The following is a 27,127-nucleotide window of genomic DNA, read 5'->3' as shown; positions in this document are numbered from 1 at the left end:
TCTCTTTCCCTCCCTCTCCCCTCTTTCTTTTCTCTTATTCCCCAGCCCGGTACGACGGCTTGGTCAGCCCGGTAAAAACCGTCAGGGGCAGTCCCCCCCCCCCCCGCGCCTGCTGGCTAACACGCCAATCATCCCCCAATGAAAAATATTTTTCTACGCCACTGTTTAACATTAGGCCTAAATGAAAGAAATTCGCTAGGGATCCACCAGATTCGTAATCAGCAAGGTCAAAATACACCCAGAATCAACTGGATCTCAGTTCTACCCAAAAATGTCTATTGCATCATCATTTTTGGGATTTTAACCAATGTTTTCCAACCCTTTATCTCCCACGGATATCCGACATTTGAACATCCCCCTCTCTCTCTTGTTCGCCTCATCATCATCAGCATCCAACTGTGCCGACTTTACAACTCGGCATAGTATTTTTTGGAGTGACCCCGCCCTTTTTATTTTGAGGCCAAACGACCACAGAGCAGAGTGAGCGACGTATACAAATATTTGTTTTGTTCACGCCTCCGCCGCTAGCCGATTACTTGTGTTTTGCAACACAGAAAAAGATAAGGGAAAGACTTTATTATAAACCGATGACGTCGATTGGTGACGTTCGTTCCACTCTGTCGAAATACACTAATCAGAATTCTTCTTTCACCACAGCCTCTTCACATCTGTCGCTAGATGTAGTAAACAATCAATGAATGGTGAAAGAAAAGCATTCGACGTGGACAAATTGAGCCTTGCGTCATTTGTTTTAGTGGTTTAAAGACACACAAGCTTTAGTAGTACATATTAGCTTACATAAAAGCCGAAGTAAAGAATAGACTGATAAAACAACGTTAATATGTGTGGTAAGTACAACAACAACTATTGTCGACGTGTATTTAGTTAGGCCCATCCAGGCCCTAGCTAGATGTGCAATCTAGCCTAGCCTCTTCCTACTTTACAGTGAGCTGGCCAGGCGGCCAGGCTGGCTACTACTAAGCCTAACATACCTAGAGAGGCCCTCTTTCCTAGCTAGGCCTAGGCTAGGTTTAGACCATTGCCTTGGCCATAACTAGGCTAGGCCTCTAGTACTACTGGCCTATTAGTAGGATAGACCTAGATCCTGTCCAGCATAGGCTAGGCCTACTTACTACTCGATAAAAAGTCTAGGCTAAGGCATATGCTAGACTGAAAACGGTAGGCCTAGCTTAGACTGAGCAGGGAGATGTAAAAAATGAGTGAGTGAGAGAGATCCTTTTCGAATTGTAAACATAGGTCAGTGTTGCATAGTTTAGTGTAGACATAAAATATTTATTAGATTATCACTCACAACATTTTCAAAAAAAAGTCATGATGGTATTTTTTTTTATTTTTTAAATTTAAATAAAATATAAAATAAAATAAAAGATAAATAATTTAAAGTGAAACCATAAAATATATTCCAACAACGATGCAATGTGTAAAAGTGTATTGCATTAAGAAAGACAAAGTGCACATAAAACATATGCGTCGTAGATATGAACCGCAAACCACACGATAAATTGTTAAAAATTACTGTAAAAAATTTAAGGCCTTGGCTATGCTTGTGCTAAAGTGATCGAAATCCCAACGTGCTGATTGGCCGACTTGGCTTTACCCTAACCTTAAAAATAACTCTTGCTATGCACTACATCTCGGCGAAAGCATAGCAAATTTGAAAATTTAATATTTTTTATGTGCCAAATTTTTTGGTGGGGGGTAGTGATATTCTTAAATATTTTTTATCAGCCCTTATTGAAGCTACCAGTAACTTACTGTTGCATCCATATTTAAAATCTACTAAAGTTATCCTTTAGAATAACCATGTAACCTTGGTTGGCCCAGATTATGTTTCATTAATCCATTTTTGATTGTTGGACTATAAACAACATTTGAAGAGTCTGCATACAGTGTCATTGGTTGGATAAATTACCAAATCATGAACAATTTATTACTAAGAGCACACCTACAAAAATGATTCCAAACAAAATTGAATAATTAAAATGCAATTGAATATTTATATTTAAGTTTTATTTCCACCATTTAAAATTTGAATTTTAACTTTTTGTTTCTTTTGGCACGTCAGACCAGTACTTAATGATTCGTCATCAGTACTGAGTACAAATGCTAATTTATTTGATAACTGTCATTATATCTGCAGTGTTTCTTATTCTTGTGAATTTTCTATAATAGTTTCATCCAATCATTTACCGGAAGTTCTTTTCATACCAAGTTAAGTTTTGTTATCTGAGATTTAAAGTATTAGTTAGTCAATCATGAGTAGATTTCAGTAAGTGGGTTTTCATGGTCAGTGGAGGCGATTTCTCTAAATTGTGTCTCTAAAATGGTTTAGTGAAGTACTTTATTGTAAGTTCATAGTGCTTGACCTATTTTGTCAAACTGTCATCTTCCTCGTCGTAGGTGTACCTGACCGGTAGTAAATTCCATTATAATCTATAGTTTCTCTTCAAATGAAACAGAAGTTTATTAGTTTACACTGATGCCTGACAAGTTTTGTAGTGCTCTAGATAGACCCAGTGAGATATTTTTCAACATAAAATTGAAGCAACACAAGTGCTGTACACTTTAGGCTTAGCAAGAAACATTTTTATGAAATTATGGGCTTAGGAGGTATGATGACTATACTGTTTGTGTACTGTCAATTTTCTCTTGTATTCCACAAAAATGTCAATTTCAACAATTTATTTAATTCTCAGATTTTTTTTTCTAAATATCCTTATGATTTGCATACTATTGTTTAATTTACAATTGATTTTTTACAGATGTTCTGACTCTTTCCTCTGACAATTAATACACTGTTAGGTTATTACATCATAGATGCATTGTTCCCTTTCCTCTACCAGATACACATCAGTGGATTGGTATTAAGCTTTTAATCATTACAGGAAAATCTCATCTAAAGATGTCACAGGAAACTTTAAGCAATATTTTTTTTCAAGAATAACTTTGTCTTTCTCTTAATTCTGTACACAAAAGCAATATTGTAATTTAACAGGAAAATTGGAAGTAGCTTTTAACATAAAATAATTCTTTTTTTATAAATAACTTTCCCATTGTTCTTTCAGGCATTTTTGCTTACATTAATTACCTGGTTCCAAGGGACCGGAAGTACATCTTAGACTGTCTTATAAAGGGTCTTCAACGTCTGGAGTACAGAGGTTATGATTCCGCAGGTATGGTCTCCTATATCATAACATTTTGTTTATCATTTCAACGTTGTTTGCATTCAGTAAATTCATCGGATTGATGTTTTACCCTACCTGACGTGTTGTCGTACTGACTACTCAGTTTGTTCCTAAATACTTGCAAAAGAAATCTCTCAAGTGTTGTGGGTGGGAATCAAACCCATGACCTCTCTAGCCTGGTGTCATAACCACTAACCACTAGACCACCAAGCTTTCGTTTTGTGACGAATGCTTAACTCATCCCCAAGAAGCAGCGGGCACTGCAATGCTATTTTGATGTTTGCATCAGTAAATTTCATAGGAGTGATGCTATGTATGGTAAAACGAAGGCCTTCTGAGCATTACCTTGAAAGATCACTTTAAAATTCTTCTGAGCGTTACCTTGAAAGATCACTTTAAAATTCTTCTGAGCATTACCTTGAAAGATCACTTTAAAATTCTTCTGAGCGTTACCTTGAAAGATCACTTTAAAATTCTTCTGAGCGTTACCCAGAAAGATCACTTTAAAATTCTTCTGAGCGTTACCTTGAAAGATCACTTTAAAATTCTATCATAAGTGTTTGATCCAATGACCAGGGTAGTAATGTGAAGCACTTAGAGGATTTGTGCATGAAGCGCTATATAAGGACAACATATTATTATTATTAATCAAATACATGGGTGAAAGAAATTTTAACATTTCGGGGATGGGGTGCTCTTCGCCAGCACACCTCATATTTTTTTGGATTTTAAGTTCCAGGGATTGAAATGTCTGCGTGATAGAATATTATAACATTGGTTACATCACTAAACTTTCTGTACCGTATTTCTCTAGGAAGTGAATTCATACCATAAAGGTAGAATAAGAATACTAGAGAACTAACTGCAATGTATTAAATGTTCAAAAAGTTTTGAATACAGTTGATACTCCACTTGCCCTCTTTTTGATTCTGATAGTTTAATAATTTATTAATATTATTGATAATAAGGATTAATGAAATAACAATAAGTCAGCGGTCTTGGTTGTAACATGCACAGTAAGCCTGAAGGTGGCGCTTTCCTATGGTGGCCATCTTGGATGGTACACATTACTGTGGCATCTAGTCAGCACTCTAGTTGTTTACTAGCTCTATGAGTGAGACTGGCTGTTGTGTGTGTCAATTAACAAATCAATATTTTGAGCTCAACATCTGTGAGAGTCAGTGAAATTAACAATGGATTAATACAAACCATTGTATTATCTGGTACAGACTACTTAATGATGCAATTGCATTAATTACTACATCATTCCAAGGTATGTATGCATAATTATTGAGCTTGGTTTAATAATAAATAAATAATTCTGGATTTTTTCTGGATTTTGGTTTCATTTTAAAGTTGCATTAGGTACAGCATACAAAATAGGATAACCATATTTTAATTTTTATTGCTAATGATCTTAATTTTTAAATGTACTTGCTTTTTGATGTGAAATAGAAATGTTTCTAAAAGAAATTATTAAACAAAATGTATTAAGTATGAGTGGAGATGAATAGCTTGGATGCTGCTTGCCTTCCATTCTCAGGGTCCTGGGTTCAATTCCTGTGAGTGTTCAAGATTTTTTTCTCATAACCAAAAACAACTCCACTCCCTAAACCTCATATTGAGATTTAGTTTGTGTAAAGCATTGAGTGTGTATTGTATTGTGTAAGGGATTGTCACTTACAAAGTAGGACAGTGATATATTCGCTATTGACAATTCTTAGTGCATGTGTTGTGTGCCTAAATGAATAATACAAAAAAAAAAAAAAATTATAATCTGTAAATTTCTGAATATTATGTCTGAACAAGGTTAATAAAATTTAAAGAAATAACAAGTAAAATGTAGCACTGTACTCACCACAATTTGAAAATATAAGAAAATAAATACAGTTAATTGTAATAAGATTATACTGTAGAATATGAAATACAATGGAATATGAAGCTCAAAATTGTTTCCAACACAATTACATCGCCATAGTAATACAGTATATAATGCAATAATAATAGTGCTACAAATCTACGTCAAAGCGATTCAGTAAGTATTTTCCATACGAGCTAAAGAAAAACAAAGATCAAACAATGACAGTAAATACTCTTAATTTTCAACTGTTTAGTTTAAGTTAGTCTGTAATATCAGCCTGATGATAACTCACTTGTCCACTATACAATTAAATGTATAAAGTGCTTTGCTCAAATGATACGTAAGCAAGATTCACAGTGAGGGATTGTAACACCAACATCGAGGTTGGGAAACCAAACCATTCCCACTGGGCCAAACCACTTTAGCTGTATCTGCAGACTATAATATGGCATATGAAAGGGAGCCATGATAAAAATTGTATAAAAAATCTATCAGTATATTCTGTATCTGAACATTAAAATGTAAAAGGGATACACAAATTCTTTCAACAGGTAATAACAAAATTAATACTTTTCCGCATAGTCGCTGTATCTAATACTTCTGTAATTTTTTAAAATCAGGAATCGCATTTGATGGCAGTAACGATGATCCAGCTCTTATTAAAAAGCCAGAAACTAAGATCGTCAAGAAAAAGGGCAAAGTGAATGCGCTTGAACAGGAGTTGGCCGGTAGGTATCAAAATCATCAGTTGCTAAGTTTTAGGAGTGTAATATGGGGCACACCTATGAGGCATACCTCAGATGGGTGCACCATAGCTACCAGGCATGCCCATAAGTGACTTGCTAACAACAGTTCATTCACAGTTAAACTTCAGTTTTTCATCCTGGCATGTACATGACTAAATAGTGGATGTACGTGTAATAGGGGTGCACACCTCATTAGGGCTTCATTCCCTACAACAAATAAGGTTTGCACTTGTAGGTAAGAATGTTAAAGCCTTGACAGTTTTATTTCTATGGGGAGTCACTAGGAACATATTGTAGTAAAAGGCATAATCTTAACCTAGGATGCATAGTTCAGTTATTATCAAGATGAGTAATAATGGTGATTGTTTATGATGAGTTTAAATCATCTGGCTTGTAGTTTAAAAAAGTATTCAGTTACACTGTTTTTTATTCATTAGTGATTATATGCTATGCTGATTATTATAGATTATTATATTTTTGTTAACATAACAGAGTTGATTATATGCTATACTGGAAGAGATTCTGTTGATATACAGTAGAGAGCTACATAGAAAATGTCCTTCCTCTGTTGTACCTCTTGGCTTAATCATGCACAAATATTTTGATTGTTGTACTATTGTGTTGACATTGTGGCAAGTCTCCAATCATCTGAAGTTATATTTCGATTATTATAGATTATTGTATTTTTGTTAACATAACAGAGTTGCTGACTTTAAGTAAGGCATTAGTTTCCTATTGAAGGTTAGACTAAAAAAAAATTGTCCTTATCTTTAATAATAATAATAATAATAATAATAATAATAATCAAATCACCAGTTTGTCAACATTTCAATTGCCATCTGCCAGGTTTTTAGCATTAGCTATTTTATAAGACTATAATAACATTAAAATATTTGTATTTTTTTGTTATTAGCTGAAAAAGATTTGAAGCTTGACATTGAGTATGAGGTGCATTGTGGGATTGCGCATACTCGCTGGGCCACCCATGGAGCCCCGAATGCCGTCAACAGTCATCCTCAACGATCTGATTCAAATAATGGTCAGTATGACAAGTTTCAAACTAAGCTATAGTACATAACTGTTTCTGTCATATGTTTTATTTAATCTGATCCAATAGAGATTTGTCACTTAGGGTAGAAGATAAACAGTGGCGGATTCAAGGGGAATGGGGCCCAGCCTGACCGGGCCCTAAAAAATTTGGAGAAAGAAAGAAAATTATTTTCAATTTGAAGTCTTGGAGAGTGCCATTTCTGGCCATCTAGAGGTGCCATAATCATCAATTCATTGCCTTACATCTCAAATTAACACAATCAAAGTAGATTGTGTTAGTTTGTGAAAACAAAATAGCTTGTCAAAATAAGTGCGTATTGTTTGTCATATTCTTTACTGCACAAAAAGTCTGTGAGGACAACAGCGCATATTTTAACACTTTTTTGTTTTCACAAACTAACACAATTTACTATCATTGTGTTAGTTTGTGATGTGAGTGATGAATTTTCTTATCGCAGCCCCAACCATGGTGTAGTTGAGGTGGCATAGACCCTCCACCTTTGAAAGTCCCTCCCTGAATCCCCTCTATTTTAAATTCCTGGATCTGCCATGTATAAAAGTGATATCCCATTGAATTTTAGCCCATTACCCTGAGTAACTCTTACCCATGTTTTGGCCAGGGAGTGGAATGGTTTTTAGTTGTGAGAAAAGTCTTGGTATTAATCCCTTGGTCCTTTGACTGAATTACATGCATCAATAACCACCAAGTTACACCCACTGATCTCTATTATAATGACTGGATTACTCATTGCCTGATTTCAGTGATTGTACTGACACCATGTTGGGGAGCCCAAAATGTCAGAAATACGCCATCACAGCACAAAAATTTTTGAACCGGCGTGACGATAAACAATCAACAACATCGCTCGCGCTTTTGTAAATTGCACAAACAGGCATGTTGAAAATAATCATTTCGTTAAATTTTAATTTATTAAGTATTGCAAGAGTTGATATTTTTAGCATTAATTTAATTTCGAGACTGGTATATCACTTTGGCTCTTGCAAGTGGCGTTGGACGCTTCACTTTTTTCTGTACAATGATTGGCCGATGAGCAATCCAGTCATTATAATAGAGATCAGTGGTTACGCCCCCATTTCAATTTGGAGAAATTTATTGTTATAATAAAATTATGTGTGTTTATTTTAGAATTTGTTGTTGTTCACAATGGTATTGTTACAAACTACAAAGACATCAAGAAACTGCTGGAGGGCAAAGATTTCCATTTTGAGTCTGATACCGACACTGAAGTGATCGCAAAGCTCTGCAAGTATTTGTATGACAACCGCGAGAACGATGACATGTCCTTCAGGGAACTCATTGAAAACGTCATAATTCAGCTGGTGAGATACATGAGCATTATATTATATAATAATAATGGTTCATCTATATATTTGATATGTTTGTATTTTGTACACCTTTTTTATTGCTAGGCCTGATTTGTTTTTACTCAGGAAAAACCAAGAGCTCATTATAGATAAAAGATAAGACTCATAATTGACTGACTCACTCAACACAGTTAAAAAAAAATTACTTTTTGTGAGATAACACAAGTTTAGGTATGGAACAAAAGAGCAATAATAATTTCTTTGTTTTTATAATCAATGGAAATGATGATTGAATGATTCAGCTTAATGGCTGTTTATCATAAATCATTTCTAATACTTTCTTTCTCACATAAAGGAGGGTGCCTTCGCCTTGTGTTTCAAAAGTACTCACTTTCCTGGCCAGTGTGTTGGAACCCGTAGAGGAAGCCCTCTATTAATTGGTGTCAAGACCAAAGGCAACCTCTCTAGCAACTTTGTGCCAATTCTTTATCGTGATAATAGAGGTGAGCTATTAAATTTGATTATATAATATTTATTTTCACTGATAACTACTGTATATAATTCCTGAAATTATTGACACATCCTTAAAAGTTAAATTTATATAACAGATTTTCCATTCAAAGATACTGAAATATGCAACACAAGCTCGTATTGTAAAGAGTGATCACTTCCTCTTTGATACAACGGCACCTCACACCCTGTCTGGTGCAGAGTAGCAGTATATAAACAAGCCTTGTCTACAACCAATTCATGTATAGTGTGGTATAACATTTAGGCATGAGTGTATTTTGAAATGTTGATTGTATTGTCTGTTAGGAATAGATTTCCAAGACAATGGGAACTATGATGAAGGTAAGGATTTGCACTTTCGTATTGCACACTAATAAAGTTAAGCACCTAACATAGTATATAATGTGTTAGTGATGGCTGCTTCTATTCAATGCTAGGCCCAATAACAACAAAAATAGTTTACCATCTCTCTAATGGCTTTTTACAATTTAATTTTTTTGCAATTTATTGTTAATGTGATCTGCCATATTTATTATTTAGCTGTAGTGTATCCTAGTACTGCATTTTCTGGGTGTGAAATGGGTCATAGGTCTTCCTGCATTTTGAGATTACAAAAAACCAAAGCGTTCTCATGTGTTTTAGTACAGTTTAATGATGAATAATTTTCTTTTGTGCCTTACTTGAAGTATGAGTCTGTAATGATAATAATAATTCTTAATTACTCGTACTACTAAAATGTCTTTGGTTGAAGTTGGTATCAATATTATAAAAGCAATGAAGTATTATTTAAGAGAGGATTTTTTTCTGCTAGTTAAGTAGAGAAGCTGTCACTTGATGAGTTGATAGGTCGCAATTTAATTCATACTGTGCATTTGTAGTTTCTGGCTAATCATTGTAGTACTAATTTTTTTTTTTTTTGCCCAGTGATGAGTTTTTAATTCTCTGATAAATTTGTAACAATTTTATGTATATTTTATTGTGTTTTTGTTTTGCTAATCCATTATAATCCATAATACATTAGGCAGCATTCATTTAGCAGCAAAGTTTCTTACCATTATCAAAATGTTGATAGGGCAAGATGAGTTTAAAGTGGTGGCTTTGCATGCTTGCTAAAGTTCTGCCCAGTATTTTTTTTTTGCACTTTCCCAAGCCAAGCTAGAGGGTCATCCTCTATAAATATAGTGTAACAAAATAAAAATAAAATAGTTCGTGAAATAGTAACTGCAGAAAAGAAATGATGGAAAAGCTAAAGATCAGAACATAATATAATTCACAGGGAAAAGGATGATAAAAATATTACAATAGTTTGATTTTTATAATGCCCTATAATGTTGAGGCACCATGTCTTATACGGGCAAAATGCAATCCAGCCTACTGTGTCTCTATGTGAGATCTCACCACAAAATGAGTCTCATGGTTAAAAAATAAAAAATTGTGTTTATGTTATATTTGGATAGATCAAATTATAAGCTTTAATTTGGTTTTTTTAATGGCTTCCCTAAGATAAGTAGATCTAGAGATGTGAGCATAGGTTTAGGTGTATGAGAACCACGTTTTGAGAAAATCAGCCTCAAAGATAAACTATTCTGTACAAACTAGAACACAGAACATGTGCAGAGAACACTGTTTTAGAAAGAAAATTCACTTAAAAAGTATACAATCATAAAATATAAGTATCAAGTTATTTAAAAACATTAAAATAAAAATGTTAAACAATTTTTTGACTTTGACCTATTTTGGTGAATCTCAGTATGATTTCACCAACGATACGTCTCATTTCGTGGTGAGACCGCACATATATTCAAAAATGAGATCCTGTCCGCATGTATTAGAGTTACACTTTTATCAAACAAATTATTGAGACAAAAACATTTTGCGCAATAACATTAGAAAGATTATTGACAAGAACATTTTTTGTTTCTTTGAATCCTTATTAACAAGCTAAAGAAACGGAGAACACCACGAAACAAGACAATGAAAGTAATTGTTCAGGTTTGCCTTGGTCCTTTTGTTTCTTTATACTCCCTTCCTCCAATACTAGTCTTGAAAATTTACCCATTCCTTTATATCTAGTCTTGGTGGCTAAAATCAGACTAATGGAATGATATGCTTGTTGGAATGATTTTAGTTCTGAAATATATCTGCATTTTTTTTTCAATAACTTGCTTATATTTTAGATAAAAACATGTCTTTTAGTTTCCCAATCATCAATTTCAGTTTTTCAATTCATAGGTGATTGCCATCTTCCCCATCATTCTCTCTCGATATACTTCTTTTACGATTGTTTACATTTTTATTTATTACCATACATTGAATTTAAAGTACAGTACAGTAACATCTCCCAATTACGAACTTCCCATTTATAAACTCTCAATTTTACAAACCAAATTTTTGGTGGTGACGTCATTACGAGTGATCGTTTTTAACTACAAAAACACTTTCTTCAGAAATAGTTTTAATTGTTACATCAGCTAAGAGAGAAGACATTCAAACCAATAAAGTTATATTAAACTAATTTTAAAGCAAAAAATATCAATCGTTTTCAGCAGAGATATCATGAGGCCGACCAGCCCTCCTTAAACTAACGTTAGAATACTGCACTTTCGGCCGTAAAAAACAATTAAAACCTCATAAAAAAGGCAACTAATCCGTTTACCCATAATTGAATCCAAGGACACCAGTGTTAAACACTCAGTACTTATCCTTGATAATGTGTTAATCCAATTAATATAGTGAGATAACGTAACGTTAGTTTATCAAGGGCGGGTTGAGCTAATGATTATATTTGAGCTGTGCATGCTTGGTTCAGGCATATTTTACAGTCAGTCTCACTTTTTGATCATTGAGGGCGCTATTCGCATAGATTCTTTATGAAAAGAATAATAACACTCATTTTGGGCATTATTTGGTCATGTTTTTATTTGGAAATCACTTCAAATAATTCTTCACATTGAGGTAATTTTGGAATATTCTTTTGTTACAGAAAACAGTAATATCCAAGTCATATCGTGACAAAATTCTCCCATGGGCAAGGCTTAATCCTGCCTAACCCTGTACTGTACTTTGTAGCGTAGGCCTTGGCCTACCCTCACCACACTGAAATGCTGAAAATTCTCTGAATTATGAATTTTCTCATTTACGAACACTGTTCGGACAGAGAGGTACATAATTGGGAGATGTTACTGTATATTTAAATCATTAGTTATTTTTCTTAATGTTATGTAAGTTGGTGTATATAGAATTTTTATTTATCAGAGAATCAGTGGTTCTAAATTAATGGCCCGTTCCAATAAACCCCACTAAGATATTGTTGCTGGTTCCACAAAAAAATGATATTGTAGCGAGTTGATTGACCGAGCGGTGAAATCAAGCACACCATAACCTTCAGCTATAATATTGGCACTGGTTCGATCGGCTCACCCGCCTATGGTTCTGGTGGTAGAACAAGTCTTCTCGGATAAGGACTTTAAACCGCAGGTCCAGTGTACGCCTTTGGCTTGTGTGCACTTTAAAGAACCCAGTACATACTTCGAGAAGTGTAGGGTGTTACTCTGGTGTACTGGTCCATTCAATCCCCCGTTGTTTAATGGGTATGCCACATGGGATAGTGATTAAGGCCTAGTTCATACTAGGTGGATAAACCCGGCTCAACTCACCAGGTTTTATTCACCTGCCAGTCTGAAATAGGTGGCTTATCTAAAGCTGGGCTGTGTTCCTATAGTAACAAGGCCTGGCGTGCCACCATGTTTAACTTTTGTAAGTCAGGCTTTAATCGTTGCGGGGGTCTTACATTGACTTCCGGGTAACGAAATGACCAATCAGCATTCAATTACATACACTGTGAGCGAGCGTACGTACGTTTTGCGAGCAATGTTTTGAAACACATTTCCTGGTTACGGTTCATTATTATGCAAATTCTCGCCTGGCTAAACCCGCTAGTCTGAATGCCCGGCAAAGTTAAGCCGGGCTTAACGTTGAGCCAGGCTTAACTCAAGCCTGGCTTATCTCCAAGTCTGAACGTAGCCTAAGTTCGCTAATTGACATGTCCTTGGCGAAATGGAATGAAATGAAATAAAGACATAGGCAAACATGTGCGTTCGTTGACATGTGCATATTCTTTGCTCTGCTCGGATTGGTCAGTTGTTAAGTTTGATTGACCCTCCCGGAAAGGTCTATTGGTTGATTTTTTGATCCCCTGCCGGGGGTTGCTTTTTCTTAAATATAAAATTAATTCACTAGTATATTTATTTGGGATGTTAATTATCATAGGATTTTGTTTATTGGTTGATTGAAAGTAGCATGGTTTCTTTGGTACAAGCCCCCCATAAGTTTTAAATCTTTGTGTGGGATGGTTTTAGCCAGGTTTTACTGATGTAACTATTCAGCTGCTAAATTATGTACCATTAATGTATTGTTAATGTGCATTTAACATGCATTAGCTTTGATACTTTTCTCTGGTATTACCATTATTAAAATCAGTAGACATTTATGTTATTAAATTTCTAGTGATGGGTCCACAGTATGAGAGATAGAAGCATGTCTTCTTTTCCTGTTTTGACTCCTAACATTTTCAATTTTATTTCTACAATAGATTAGAAACTGCACCCCGTTACAAAATCTTGGGATTTGTGCCTGATTTGTTGGAGATGAGATTAATAAAATTAGTTCAAGTTTTACAAAGACTTAACGTAACTGAAAATGACAGAGCAGAGGATTAACCCTTCAAGCTGGGATACTTGTTCAAAAGGGGTCCCTGTAGAAAAATTAAAAAAAATTATAAGATATCAAATGTATGCATTTGATGTATTTCAGAAAAGAAATAATGGACATTTTTGCAGTAACGATTGGTCATTATTTACGTGTAGGTTGTATACTTGTTTTCTACTTTTGAGAAAGGAAAATTTTGTTTTCTATAGAAAAAAGCCACATTGGTAGTGCATACCAAATTGTAGCCATCACCTGGCTTTGAAAATGTAGTTACCCACTGATTAGACTGTTGTATATAGACCAAAACTTAAGCCGTGATTATAGCTGGATGAGCGTTAAGTCTATCCATAGATTGCTCTGCTTCAGTATCTTTCCCATAGGAATGAGCATGATACATTTGCCGTTTTATTGATTCATTATACTAACCATCATAAGAGGTATTCTTTTGTTTTTCAGTAACTAATATATCTTGTAGTTATATAGATTTCAGTATGTTAACTTTACTGCTAATAGTGTAAAAAGACTAAACATTTATTTTTCTAAACTCAATCTTTATCGTCATTACTCGCGGCTTATTGCTATAAAATAGTCTTAAACTACTAGTTTGCTACAGCCTGTGGTGGTCAGTTGCTTGTTGAGGCTAGGCCCTAGCCGTAGTTCTCACAGTATCAAATAAAAAAGACTTGTTAGAGCCTTTTTTGCAAAAAGCTGCAAAACACTAAACTCTATGACAAATTAGTCTTGGCCTGGGAATATGAAAATTACGTTGAAGGTAAAATGGTTTTCATCACAATTGACTTATAACATATAATATATATAGTATTGTTGTAATCTTGTATTTTGATCATCAATTCTTTTTAATATATTCTAATTGGTTGATAAGAATCTTGCTTTATGCCTGTTTTGTTTTTCTAATATTCAAACATTCATTCTATATATTTTAAATTTTCAACCCTCTTCGAAAAATACAATATAATCCATTTATTCTCCGACTTTATTAATCTTCAGCTGAGGACTCGAGTGTATTCAAGCGTAGCCTTAGCACAACAGACTTTGAAGTAAGCGGTGACATCAAGGCAGCAGAATACTACTTTGCGAGTGATGCTAGTGCAATTATCGAGCACACAAAGCGTGTTATCTACCTTGAAGATGATGATGTTGCTGCTGTCATGGATGGTTGTAAGTTGCTGGTCAATATCATTTATTATGAAATTATGGTTTCATTATACATGTAACATATTCAATGCACTTTTTATACCTTGTTTTGTGAACTCCTTGCTTGCCAGTAATAATGATTTCAAATAAAAGTAAAATTTTATTTTTGCCCAATTAGCGCACCTTCCACCACGAAAAAATTAAAAGTTCAGAAAAAAATATCCTAAAAAAGATACCTAATTCATCCTTAATCTTACATAAGGAAACGTAAAAAAGGAAAAGGAAAGAAAAGATAAGGCAACACTAGAATGGAAAAGGAAAGGAAGTTTAAAGGGGATATAAGAATAGATAAGGATCTTGGGATTGGGAAATGTAGGTAAGGGTTGTTTGGAGGAAAGGAAAGAAATGACAAGCCAAACACATAACAAAATGTAAACAATGAAATAGTTGAATTGATAGGAATATCTAAAATTAAATGGATAAAGAATAAAGAAAATGGAATGAGGAGGTAATTGAGATAAAAACTTGGTTGACATTTAAATAATTAAACATTAGTATTATGAAAATAAAATTAATAAAATAAAAAAAAATAAATAAAAATTAATCATAAAATTAAGCTTTTTTTGTTTTGATTGCTAAAGATATATTTAATCATCTTTTAAAAAAAATTCTGTTCTGGCTTTTGCTTTTAATGTAAAGCGCATAGAGGTTTATAGCGTTTTGCGCTATATAAAAATAAATTTATTATTATTATTATAAAAAATTATTATATAAAGCTATGTTTTTAATTTTCTCCCTGCCTGGATGTTTTTGGCAACAGCCATTTGCTCCCCTTCTTTCTGACGATCTCTTAAAAAAAAAACAGTGGCTAACAAGGTATTAGAAAAAGACTTATGAATTACGTGTTGATATATCAAGCCATACATTATATGTGCTTGTATGTGTGCTAATATGTTATGTGTCCTCATACATTATTTGTGGTCTTAATTACGTGCTCACGTGTGCTCATTTATCATTTGTGCTTTTACATTGTATGCAGAATTATTTTACGTGAGAACACGTTGGGCAACGAGATTACGTTTTTTTTAGTAACTTCTTACATGAAATCACAGACTACTGAAGCATCATGGGTAAATGATTTGTGTAGTCTCTTCCACATCTCCCAGTTTCTTTACTAGCTTGTTTCCTATATCTGTTTATTATAACAAAACAACTGTGGAATAGATTAGCAATTTTTTTGAGGATTTTTTGAATTTCTTAACCAGACGGGAAAGGTAATTAAATTACCAATGTTAATGTCTCCTTGCATATGATAGCACAATGAGATGTACTTCGCTTAGAATTAGGCCATTGAATGTGTAAACACGATGAATACTTTACCCACAATGTTTACATTTGACAGTACTATATTAATTGTACTTCATGTTATGGTCTTTCTCTGACATTATTACACAATTGCAACATATCTACTTATTCATGAACAACTTTATGTTACATTGAGAGACTTTATCAAGTTCTTTACAGGCATCGAAGGGGTGATGTTGCTGGCAGTAGGTGCAAAGTAGTTCAGCTGTAGTTGTGTGTGTATGCTCGAACTGTGTGTTTTTTTGCGGGTTTAAGGTTTCTGTCTTCAAAAAACTGGGTGTGGTTAGTTGGAAAATTAGCTTCCTTAGCTCTTGTCTGCAAAAAGTCTTTAAAAACTGAAAAGAAACATTATGTTGTAACTATATTCCTACATTTTCCTTCAACATACTGTGGAAGCTTCAAAATTATTTAAATTTTTTTGTAGGATAATCTAATAATTCAGCTAAAGAGGGAAGCCATAGTTTTTTTTTCATCAGGAACTTCGTTAAGGAAATCAGAATAAGTTCTCACTCCTACATCATATATGGCTAATCTTAATACCAACACCTTTGTTACATTCTTACAAACTACAAATATTAGTCATGAGCACTTGATTCTTGTTTGACATTTTAAAATCTTAATACCAACACCTTTGTTAAACATTCTTATAAACTACAAATATTAGTCATGAGCACTTGATTCTTGTTTGACATTTTAAAATATGTTTTTTTCTCTAAGGTCTATCAATCCATCGAATAAAGAAGGAGGAAGGTGAGGTGATGTCAAGAGAGGTACAGACACTAAAGATGGAGCTTCAACAAATCATGAAAGGTAAACATTTTGCTGTGTATAAAACACTAGTGGTGGTGTTGGTGTCAGAATTTTTATAACAACAAAAATACAACCCCAATCCCCAAGTTTCATAAAGAGAATCAGTCATCTGAGGCATCAAAGGTCACAGATGATCAGTTTCACTGGGTGTGTCACCTTCATTATATGGTGTAACGTCCTCCTCCACCCCCTAAAAATCATAGTTTCAAGCTTAGATTATTTAATATCTGAAATGGTATCCATGACATCTTGCTGCTATTTTGACAAAGTTTACTAGCATCCCTCATGCTATTGTTGTTATTGCTTATTTTTTTAGTTACCAGTATATATAATTTTTCTTCAGGTAATTACCAATATTTCATGCAGAAGGAGATTTTTGAGCAGCCAGAAAGTGTTATCAATACCATGAGAGGGCGAGTCAACTTCAAAGAAAAACAAGGTAAATTCCACATGAACAATCATACAAGCAAGAAAGCAACCACAAAACAAAAGTGAGCACCATTGTTGCATGAACAGTGCCACCAATCTTAACTCAAGGCTCCTCTCTTCTAGTTTTATTGATTGTGCATTTATTAAGTAATTTCTTTTTTCCTGCTGCAATTCTCCCAAACTTACACTTTTTCACTCTGACCAATTAAAATCTCAAAACATCTGGTTTCCATTTTTTTAAATAAAGAAAACCCAGATGAAATTAATGATAAACTATTTCCCTGTTTGTGTACAGTATACCTTGGAGGATTGAAGGATCATCTTTCAGAAATTCACCGATGTCGTCGTCTGCTGTTCATAGCTTGTGGAACCAGCTACCACTCAGCCATAGCTGTAAGTATTTCAGTTGTAATATCTTGTAGTATCTGGTTAACTGATGAATGCATTTTGCTCTGTGAGGGCACATGAAGATGCTACACCATCTGCTGATTGTGAGTGGCAGTTTAACCAACTACCATAGTCATCGGCAATGATCCGCTGCACATGCCTTGTTATGTTGCTGTCTCCCGGCAACCTTACCTTTAGTGATGTCTTACCTTTAGTGGTAATAGGAGGCAAAGAGTTTGAAACTTGTGTCGGATGCCCCTTCTCATATTATAAATGTGTCTATCATAGTGTGATTTGAAAGTGTTTAGTGATGTGCAATTGACAACATGTTCAGGCAGCTTGTTCCACTTATCTGTAACTCTAGTGTCAAACAAAGAATAATTTTAAAATTGTGACCACGAGTGTGATGAGCCCTCTGTGCAGGATGTGAAAGAGTAAAACTCCTAAGGCCCTCAAAGGTTACGATAACGATAAAAGTTTTTACACTAGGATGATTCGATAACAATTTATCGTGTATACGATGACAAATATTTTTAAAAATTAAATCACATGACATCATAATCATGGAAAAACGATAAAATCGTTGCTACTACTACGATTTTAATGTTTTTCCATGATTATGACGTCATCTGATTTGATTTGTCAAAATATGTTGTTATCGCATAACTGATAAATCGTTATCGAATCGTTCTAGTGTAAAAACTTCTTATTTCTTTTATTTTCTATATGAACAATTGCTTTTTAGCTCTTTTATCATTATCGTTATCGTTGAAGTATAAAACAGGCGTTTAGGGTTGCTATCACAAGGGCCTCAAAATGCTGGAAAAAGACAACATATCATATTTATTTGCTTTTTCATTGATTTGATATTGTCCTACTGTAGACACGTCAGCTACTGGAGGAACTGACTGAACTACCGGTCGTTGTTGAACTTGCTAGCGATTTTCTGGACAGGAGGACTCCAATTTTCAGAGATGACATATGTTTCTTCATCAGTCAATCTGGTTAGTATGTTTGCATGAAATACTTAATGTAGATAATGCATGTGATCACATAAATGATCACTGATTAAAAACATATAATTTTCAAAAATGATACTATCTTCTGCCAGACACCAGCCTGGTTTTTCGGAGCCAAGGTTTCAGGATTGTCTTTAAGTAAAGATAAAATACACATCATTATCTTATCCGCTTGCTCCTGAATGCATTAAAATTCTTAGGAGTGTCACTATTTCTAGGATGCCATGTAATAGGGACAAGAACTCAACCTTGTTTTCCATTTCTTTTATGATGTAACACATTTTATGGTAATATTTTAATAGCACTTCATCATCATGTCCTTTTGAAGTCTGTTTTCCCCGCACTTGAGGGTTAGACTGTCGAGAGGCTGTACAGTTAGCCTTAAGGTGGGTGTATCCTACAAGACCAGGTGGTGTATTCAGCATCAACTTCTGGATTGAGGTTTAACCTGCAGGGTTCCCCCTCACAACATCCCACCATGACTTAAGTGGCAGACATTATTATGGCGGTATGACTTAACTACGATATTTAACTAAAGGCATAACTATCATGTAAATATCCAGAAGCAATTGCCATAAGCTTTTTAATAATTTATTAAGTCCAGGCAAACAGTGAATGCTTATGGTCAGATATGTTAGGGTTCAGTTGCTCATATTCCGGCTTTTCTTGTCTTCCTTCTTTAGGTGAAACTGCTGACACATTGAATGCACTGCGTTACTGCAAAAAGCGAGGAGCTCTCACAATTGGTATTACAAATACTGTTGGTAGTTCCATCTCGCGCGAGACAAACTGTGGCGTTCACATCAACGCTGGTCCTGAGATCGGTGTTGCCAGTACAAAGGTGAGTAAAATTACAGTGAATTAGAAAGTAAGTATCTTAACAACCGAGCTTAAATTCAATTAAAAGATAATTAGAGAGAACTGGCATTCTGTATAAAATACATATCCTTATCTACTTATTTATTCATTATTTTAAAATTAATATTTACTAGCATTCACATCATAAATAAAATACTCAAAAAGTAATTATGTGACAAATGTAATGTACATTAGGATTATATGCTGTATAATAACCAGGAAAGGGATAACGGAAGTACAAAAACAATTTTTGTTATGAATTGTAAATTGTGTTTGGTAGACCATCTTTTTGTTTACTTTCTTTACTGTTCTTCTAGGCCTACACCAGTCAGTTTATCTCTCTAGTCATGTTTGGTCTGGTCATGAACCAGGATAAAATTTCCACAAGAAGCAGAAGAAATGAAATCATTGAAGCTCTAGAAAACCTACCAAGTAAGTGGTTGAAAATGGTTATATAGTTATTTATAATTATAGCTTTGCAGCGAAATTGATAGTTACTTATGGCATATAAATTTCCAATTGATTGAAAATTCAAATGATACGTCAGTAATATGTAACATACATATGTTGCATGTCACTATCAATTAAAAACTTTAATATACAATTATACATTCACAATTAAAAATATTGAAAATCTAAGGGGTTAAATTATACAAAACTAACTAATAATACAAATCCTTAATGCTTTATGTGGTGGAAACTGCAAATTGTTAATTTTATAGTTTTGGTAATTTATCAATTTAATGCCAAGAAACAATTAATATCAAAATAGAGATATAAAGTGCTTACCCAAACTTTATCACTATGACAAAAGCATGGATAATGTATGTATGTTTGTTAAATAAATTTAGAAAGTTTAAAGATAAGAATATTGTTCCAATTTTTAAGAAACATAAAGATATAAAAGATCTCACATGGATATTAATTGATAATGATGATGATGATGATGTTCATCAATGTTTTTCAAACCTGCTTATTGTTCAGCAAAATATACCAGTACATAAGCCCTATGATATTTGCCATTGTCAATATGACAATATTCAAGAGCTAACTTAAATACGATAACAAAATGTACACATGGGATAAATCTGGAAGTAGCTGTATACACAAATTGAATAAGCTACAGAAGTTGCGGTGTTTTTTCATAGGAAACATTTCTTGTTTTACTTTGAATTGTGTGATCATTAGTACAGTACAGCAAGAGGTCTGACTCTTGGTGTTTTGTTGGAATGCAAGTCCTATCTCAAAAGAAGTACTATCACGAACTAGAGGGCATCCTTCAAAAGAACCTGAAAGGCGTTTGTAAATAGGGTTTAATGTTTCATTACGTGCATACAAAATCAGAGCAGGCGAACCTCTTGCCATTCTATACTCTTTGCTCTGATAGATAATTCATGAGGAAAATTGATGCACTATGGAATTGGATACTTAGTATTTAAAACGGAAAAAGAACGAAATGTTGACATTAAAAACAAGTCTTTAAAGAGATATTTCAATGTTTAGGCGAGACTTTTTTTATTTCTTGTTTCACATACTTATTTTTTTAAAGATTATCGGAGGAGGGCGGAATAAAAGTAAAATTTTGTTTTCTTATTTAGCAAATAGATTTGCCGAAGTCATCCAGATGGAGGAGAAAAATTTAAAAAAATATTACTGGGGAATGTAAAATAGGATGGTAAAATGCTTCAAATTTATATAATTAGGAAGAAATATACATATCTTATCTTTGGAGATTTCATGGCATTGGAAGGCGTAATGAAAATAAAGAAAAACTTTTATTTTTTTCTGAAATTTCCACTTTTTCGTGGCAGTGGGTGCACTAATTAGGCAAAAATAAAATTTGATTTTTATTCGAAATCATCAATATTTGCAGTCGGTGGGTTCGTTATACAAGGTATAAAAAAAGTCTCGCCTTACAGTAATTAGCAAAAGATCGTATCTGTTGCCTGCTGTTGCTATAGCAAGGGTCTAGAGGCACTAGCCAGCTGCTCAGGCTAGGCCGCTGGATGTCCCCAGCGAAAAGTTGCAAGATGTTGATGGTGCTGTTGCAGAATCGACCTGATAAACTGGTGTATACTGTGATCCTTTAGTGAGTAATTCTTTAATGCTATTACACATTTTTTCTGGTACAGAACTCATTAAAGAAGTACTTGAAATGGATGAAGATATCAAGAAGCTAGCAGAAGATCTGTACAAGAAAAGAAGTATCTTGCTTATGGGACGTGGATTCAACTACGCAACATGCTTAGAGGGTGCTCTCGTAAGTCCCCACTGGGTCATTTCATGTCAGTCCAACTAAGAATTTCATTTGAACTTTACATTTAAAGGAATGATTGGAAACTACAAGGAATGGCCTTTGTTGATTAAGTGAGATACATGTTAGAAAACTTTGGGCTAAAATAGTAATACCTACTGGTCTCCCATTAATAAAAGATTTCTCAAATTAAAGACCACATTTATGTGGTCCCAATTTAACAAATATCTTTATTTTTATTCTAATTAGAGACCAAAGCTGCTAAAGACCATGGAAATCCCAGTCCCAAAAATGGTTTTATTGGAGGAAGACCTGTAATTTTTAAACATATATTTCTCTCTGTTTTGCATATGTTATTTGAATTTGTTTACAAGTTTATATTCTGGTATATGCAATGAGTAAAAACAGTAATATATTATATTATTCCTATAATCCGTGTCATCATGTTTCCCTGTAAATTTGGCTTATTGATCTAAGGATGTTATTCTGTTTCTTTTTACCTTTTTTCCACCAGAAAATTAAAGAGCTGACTTACCTGCACTCTGAAGGTATTCTTGCTGGAGAGTTAAAGCATGGACCCCTAGCCCTGGTGGACCAAGACATGCCAGTCGTCATGATCATTATGAAGGACTCAATGTATACTGTACGTAACCATAATATGCTAGTTACGGTCGTAATGACCACATTTCCAAAGTTCAGCTACATTGAGAAGCATAGGGATCTCTCTACCACAATGGACTTTTCCACTAAGCCCTGTCCCGCCCCTTGGATGTTCTTGCTAAGGTCCCACAAAAAGACATTTTGTGAGCGGTAAGGCAGGGGCACCGCTAGCTACAGCCTTAACATCGGCGCTGGTTCCAGCCGCTCCTCGCCCATGGTTCGGTTGGTAGAACCAAGTCTTCTCGGATAAGGACTTAAAATGGAGGTCCAGTGTATACATCTGGCTTGTGTGCACTTTAAAGAACCCATTGCACCTGTCTCTTATACACATCTAGATGTGTATAAGAGACAGCCCTGTTGTTGTGGAATGATGTGAACATGTATCTACCAAGAAGCGCCTCTTTACGGCTGCTAGGTAGTCACGGACCACGCCCATACGCAATTCAGCACAATGACGCTGCAAGTTATGGGTTATTCTCCTACTTTTACCTACCTTTACATTAGGGAGCTTTTGATTGCACGATGACGGTAGGATGTAGAGCATAATAAAGTCGCTAGAAGTCATCTGCGCATGCGAGAACGTTAAGGTCACCTTGTGATGTAGATTCTGGAACACAATTTGGCCAAATCTACGTATGCAGAGAACGTAGGAAGCCAGGTAGGACGGTCACGCACGAGTGATTCCGTTGTAGCGTCGCGTCGCACAAATCGAAAGATCTCTAGTGTGAAAAATATATACGCAACATAAGCGTTTGTGGGATAACAGGTGTGTTTGTGGGACACGCATGTATTTCTGGCCCATTTCTGATTTGTCACTCTGGAAAAGGCCATTATGTAGGTAGTCTTCATGTTGAGAGATACTGGATGACATCATTTGGAAAGAATATCAATTCATTAATATTCATGAGCAAATATATTAATATACAGTACATTAGCATTTCAAATTACAATATATAATTTTTAAAATATGTTTGTTTTCTTTTGTTTCAGAAATGCCAAAATGCACTACATGAAGTCACTGCCAGAGGGGTAAGCATAACAATTAGAAAAGCATACTGAAAAATAAATGATATAATACTTAAGGAAGTATAGGATTAGTTTTTGAAAACAATAAAACATGATACACTTGGGGAAATATAGAAGTAGTTCTTATCTTTATAACTTAAAATGTCATCAGCAGTATTTTTCTGAGATGATGAAATTAATTGGGTGTTACATACTCTATTGTAATCTGTGGTTTTTTTTTTTCAGTGCTCTCCAATTTTGATCTGCCAAAAGGGTGATAAAGAATCGCAGGCTAAGGCGTCGCATGTCATTGAACTGCCTGGCACCGTTGATTGTCTGCAGGGAATTCTCTGCGTGATTCCTCTTCAGCTCCTTGCATTCCACACAGCTGTTCTCCGAGGATACAATGTAAGCCACTCACTCTGATTTTTATAACTACAGTAACATCTCCCAATTATGATTTTACAAACCCAAATTGCAGCGATGACATCGTTCTGAACGATCGTTTTTAACTATATAAACACTTAAAATTGTATTCAGAAAGTCTTTAAAAATAATATAAAATGTTACATCAGCTAAGAAAGAAAACGTTTAAACCAATAATATTGATTGTTTTCAGCTGAGATATATTACATTTGAGCTGTGCATGCTTGTTCAGGCATACCTGTACAGTAAATCTCAGCGATTTTTATAAAGAGAAAAATAACCTTGTTTTGGCCATTATTTGGCCATATTTTCATTTGGAAATCACTTCAAATGAATACTTCACAGTGAGCACATGTAATTTTGGCTTCTGTAAAGTATTGTTTTGTTGCAGAAAACAGTACAATCGAAATCATTTTTCATGACAAAATTTTGCTCCCATGGCACGGCTTAGGCCTACCTCTAGCCCTGTCCTTTGTGGCATAAGCCTACCCTCACTACACTGAGATACTAAGAAACTTTAAACTCTCTCAATTACGTGATGAAAACAAGTGATGGTAGTATGATCAAGGTGATGATGGTGAAGCGACGAGGTGATAGTAGTGAATGTGTTGACCGTTGATGATAATTGTGGTGATGGGTAAAATGTGGTGGTGGTGGGCGTCATAATTTAGAATAGAGTGGTGGTGTTAATAATGACTATACACAATACTGTATATTGCAATTACCATCATTGTTTCATTGCCCAAGCACAACATGAATTTGAAATTGGATCTAAACAATACATCAAACTCAAACTTGCTAACCAAGAAATTATCAAGGATTAATTTTTTTTTTCTTTCACCAGGTTGATTATCCACGAAATCTTGCAAAATCTGTGACGGTAGAATAAACGAGGTACATCGTACAGTATTACATAGCCTATAAGGAGGTAGGCCTGATGGTATCTTGTAATAGCCAGCCGCAATCTGAAGGATGATTTATGACAAAAGAGGTGCTGTACATATTAAAATAAATACAATACTTATTTACATATTGGATTTAATTTCCATGATACCATGGATTGGCATTTTTTTTATCAAAATTATTGATACTTATCCCTCATGAATATTTGATACTCCAACAGTTACCACTGCTTCTGTTTTAAGGTCAATACAAGGGTAAAAGGTCACAGCATCTTAAATTTAATGGTGTATCTTAAAGATATCTGCAATGTTTGAAAGTATAAAATGAAAGGTCATGTTTTATATGGCAATGCTGATTGGTTGGTTATGTCATGTGATGTAATTTCCCTTATTGGGGTCAAGTATTATGAATTCTATTTGGACAAATTTTCAATTTTGTAGTATTAGGAAAAATATTCATTTTTGATATAATTTATTTATTTAGCAATTCGCTTAGCTACTACTTGAATCAAATCGTTTAATGATTTGAAAATTTATATACCAAATTGGTACAAGAATTGTACAATTAGGGAACTGGGTGACCTATCCTAAATTTTTAGGAACTCAAGGAATATATAGTCTTGTTTATTGTACAGGTCAATGATTTATAAAATCAATACATATTTTCTTTCTGATTTCTTCGAATAATTGTAGTTATTTAAGAATATATCAGCTTTTAATAAGAATATATATTATTGGTACTGATGAAATTTTTATAGAAAATTGATTGAAGTTGATGTATATGGTTTTTTTTTTCACAACCAATTTTGAGATTTTCTTAATCATATTATTGGTCTTCCAATACTGTATTTGCACATATATAAATCTAGAGGTGGCAAAAGGGGTCTAGCTTCCCTATGAGCACTCCTCTTGTATTGTCCTGTGAAAAAGACAAATTATCTTGAATATAAAACTAATGAATTTTCAAATAAGTTAAGTTAAGTTAAATAAGTTTTATATTTTTAAGCACAATAAATCTTCAAATTGATTGGGACCAAAATATTTTTGCAGGCTTTGAGTCGTCTCGACCATTGCACAGTTTACAGTACTATCATAAGGAGTACAAATTCATATTTGCTTTTATCACTGTACTATCAATGCTCCCTGTCAGCTGGTCATAGGTTGCATCATGTGCAGAAAAATAAAATTGTTGTTTTAGAATTAAATCTCATTAAACCAGGGTTGGCCTGGGTTACTCTATGCAGAGAAAAAAGTTAATGCCAGGCTCTGGAGGGTAACAAATTATGTTATGTTGTACAAATGAAGCTCTGTCTTGGAAATGTGATATGGTTAATAATATTACATGGCTAATAAGTTACAGGTTTTTGAATATTGTTGTAAAACGGGTATTATTTCCCCCTCCAGAGCCTAGTTCTTGGGGGAACTGTGTGTATTTAATGATCATTCTGTATTTATTTACATAAATAATAAATAATTTTAAATGCAGAAGAAACCAAATCAGTTATTCAATTCTTCAATTTATTAAAATAATGCGATATGAGCCAACATCACCTTGTGCAAATTCATTAGCAAGTTCTATATCGAAGACAATTAATTTGGGACTATATATGCTAATTATCTATGACATAACAAAACCTGCAGTAGAGTAAAATACCGTTAATAGTGTTTGTTTCCGAAGGGTCAGACCACTTTCTGCGATGACGGATTCTAAGTTGGCTTCATGTCCCAGATGAATGAAATCAATTTAATTACGCATGGGCATATGCGAACTATCCCAGATTACTAGTCTCGGACATTATTGCTATTAGTTCACATCAAGCCAAGCATACAAATACACCATCAACAGATGTTTGATTGGAGTGATGACATACATCATCTAGATTTCAACAGACATAGGAAGACATTAATTGATCAGATATCTTAAACAAGCTTATAATAAGTCAAATCAAACATCTTTTTAACCTAATAGATGGAACTTTCTATTGACTATGATTGATCAAGTATGCATGGTTTTACCCTGTAGGTTTTTAAATTTATATTTATTACAGTTTCATTTGCTATCAATTAAAATGCTATGAATTAAAATGTTGTCATTTACAGTATTTTAATTATGTAAAATGAATTGTTAAAATGGTAGTACTGAACAAAATGAATTCTGGATTTCAATATGTGTATGAAGTGGGTACAATATTATCATGTCTTCATAAAAAAAATTTAATTAAAATAATATTGAACTACATACTAGAGTGTGATCATTTTTATTCTGTTTTCGCAATACTGTAAAACATGTTAGCAGCATTTATGATTAGGTGAATACACTACAGAACAGGTTGTTAAACAGAAAAACAAACATATTATATTGTAGTAATACACATACAGCTACATTGTTACATCTACTAATCCGAGCAAGTCCCTTTTCACACGGTATATTATTATATTATAAAAGTAATT

At 34.1% G+C, this 27,127-nt stretch overlaps 1 protein-coding gene across 1 annotated transcript; it reads left to right on the top strand.

The window, feature by feature from the left end:
- Positions 1–657: 657 nt before the first annotated feature.
- On the top strand, positions 658–26,915 carry LOC117125060 (glutamine--fructose-6-phosphate aminotransferase [isomerizing] 2-like; the record flags this gene model as incomplete). The annotated part of the gene is given in 20 exon segments (XM_033271427.1): positions 658–848; positions 3,087–3,194; positions 5,688–5,795; positions 6,727–6,852; positions 8,011–8,204; positions 8,545–8,692; positions 9,006–9,041; positions 10,641–10,691; positions 14,415–14,585; positions 16,644–16,736; positions 17,080–17,175; positions 17,461–17,558; positions 18,436–18,556; positions 19,255–19,412; positions 19,747–19,861; positions 21,562–21,689; positions 22,198–22,326; positions 23,334–23,372; positions 23,595–23,756; positions 24,619–26,915. Coding segments are annotated over 20 exon segments (2,133 nt in total). The 3' UTR covers positions 24,664–26,915.
- Between the last annotated feature and the right edge of the window lie 212 nt (positions 26,916–27,127).

This window comes from Anneissia japonica, unplaced genomic scaffold (genome assembly GCF_011630105.1).
Source record: "Anneissia japonica isolate Jap-2015-1 unplaced genomic scaffold, ASM1163010v1 scaffold9_len2422644_cov172, whole genome shotgun sequence".
Lineage (NCBI taxonomy): Eukaryota > Metazoa > Echinodermata > Crinoidea > Comatulida > Comatulidae > Anneissia > Anneissia japonica.
The sequence above is the reverse complement of the archived record's forward strand: the minus strand, read 5'-3'. Positions and strand labels throughout refer to the sequence as shown.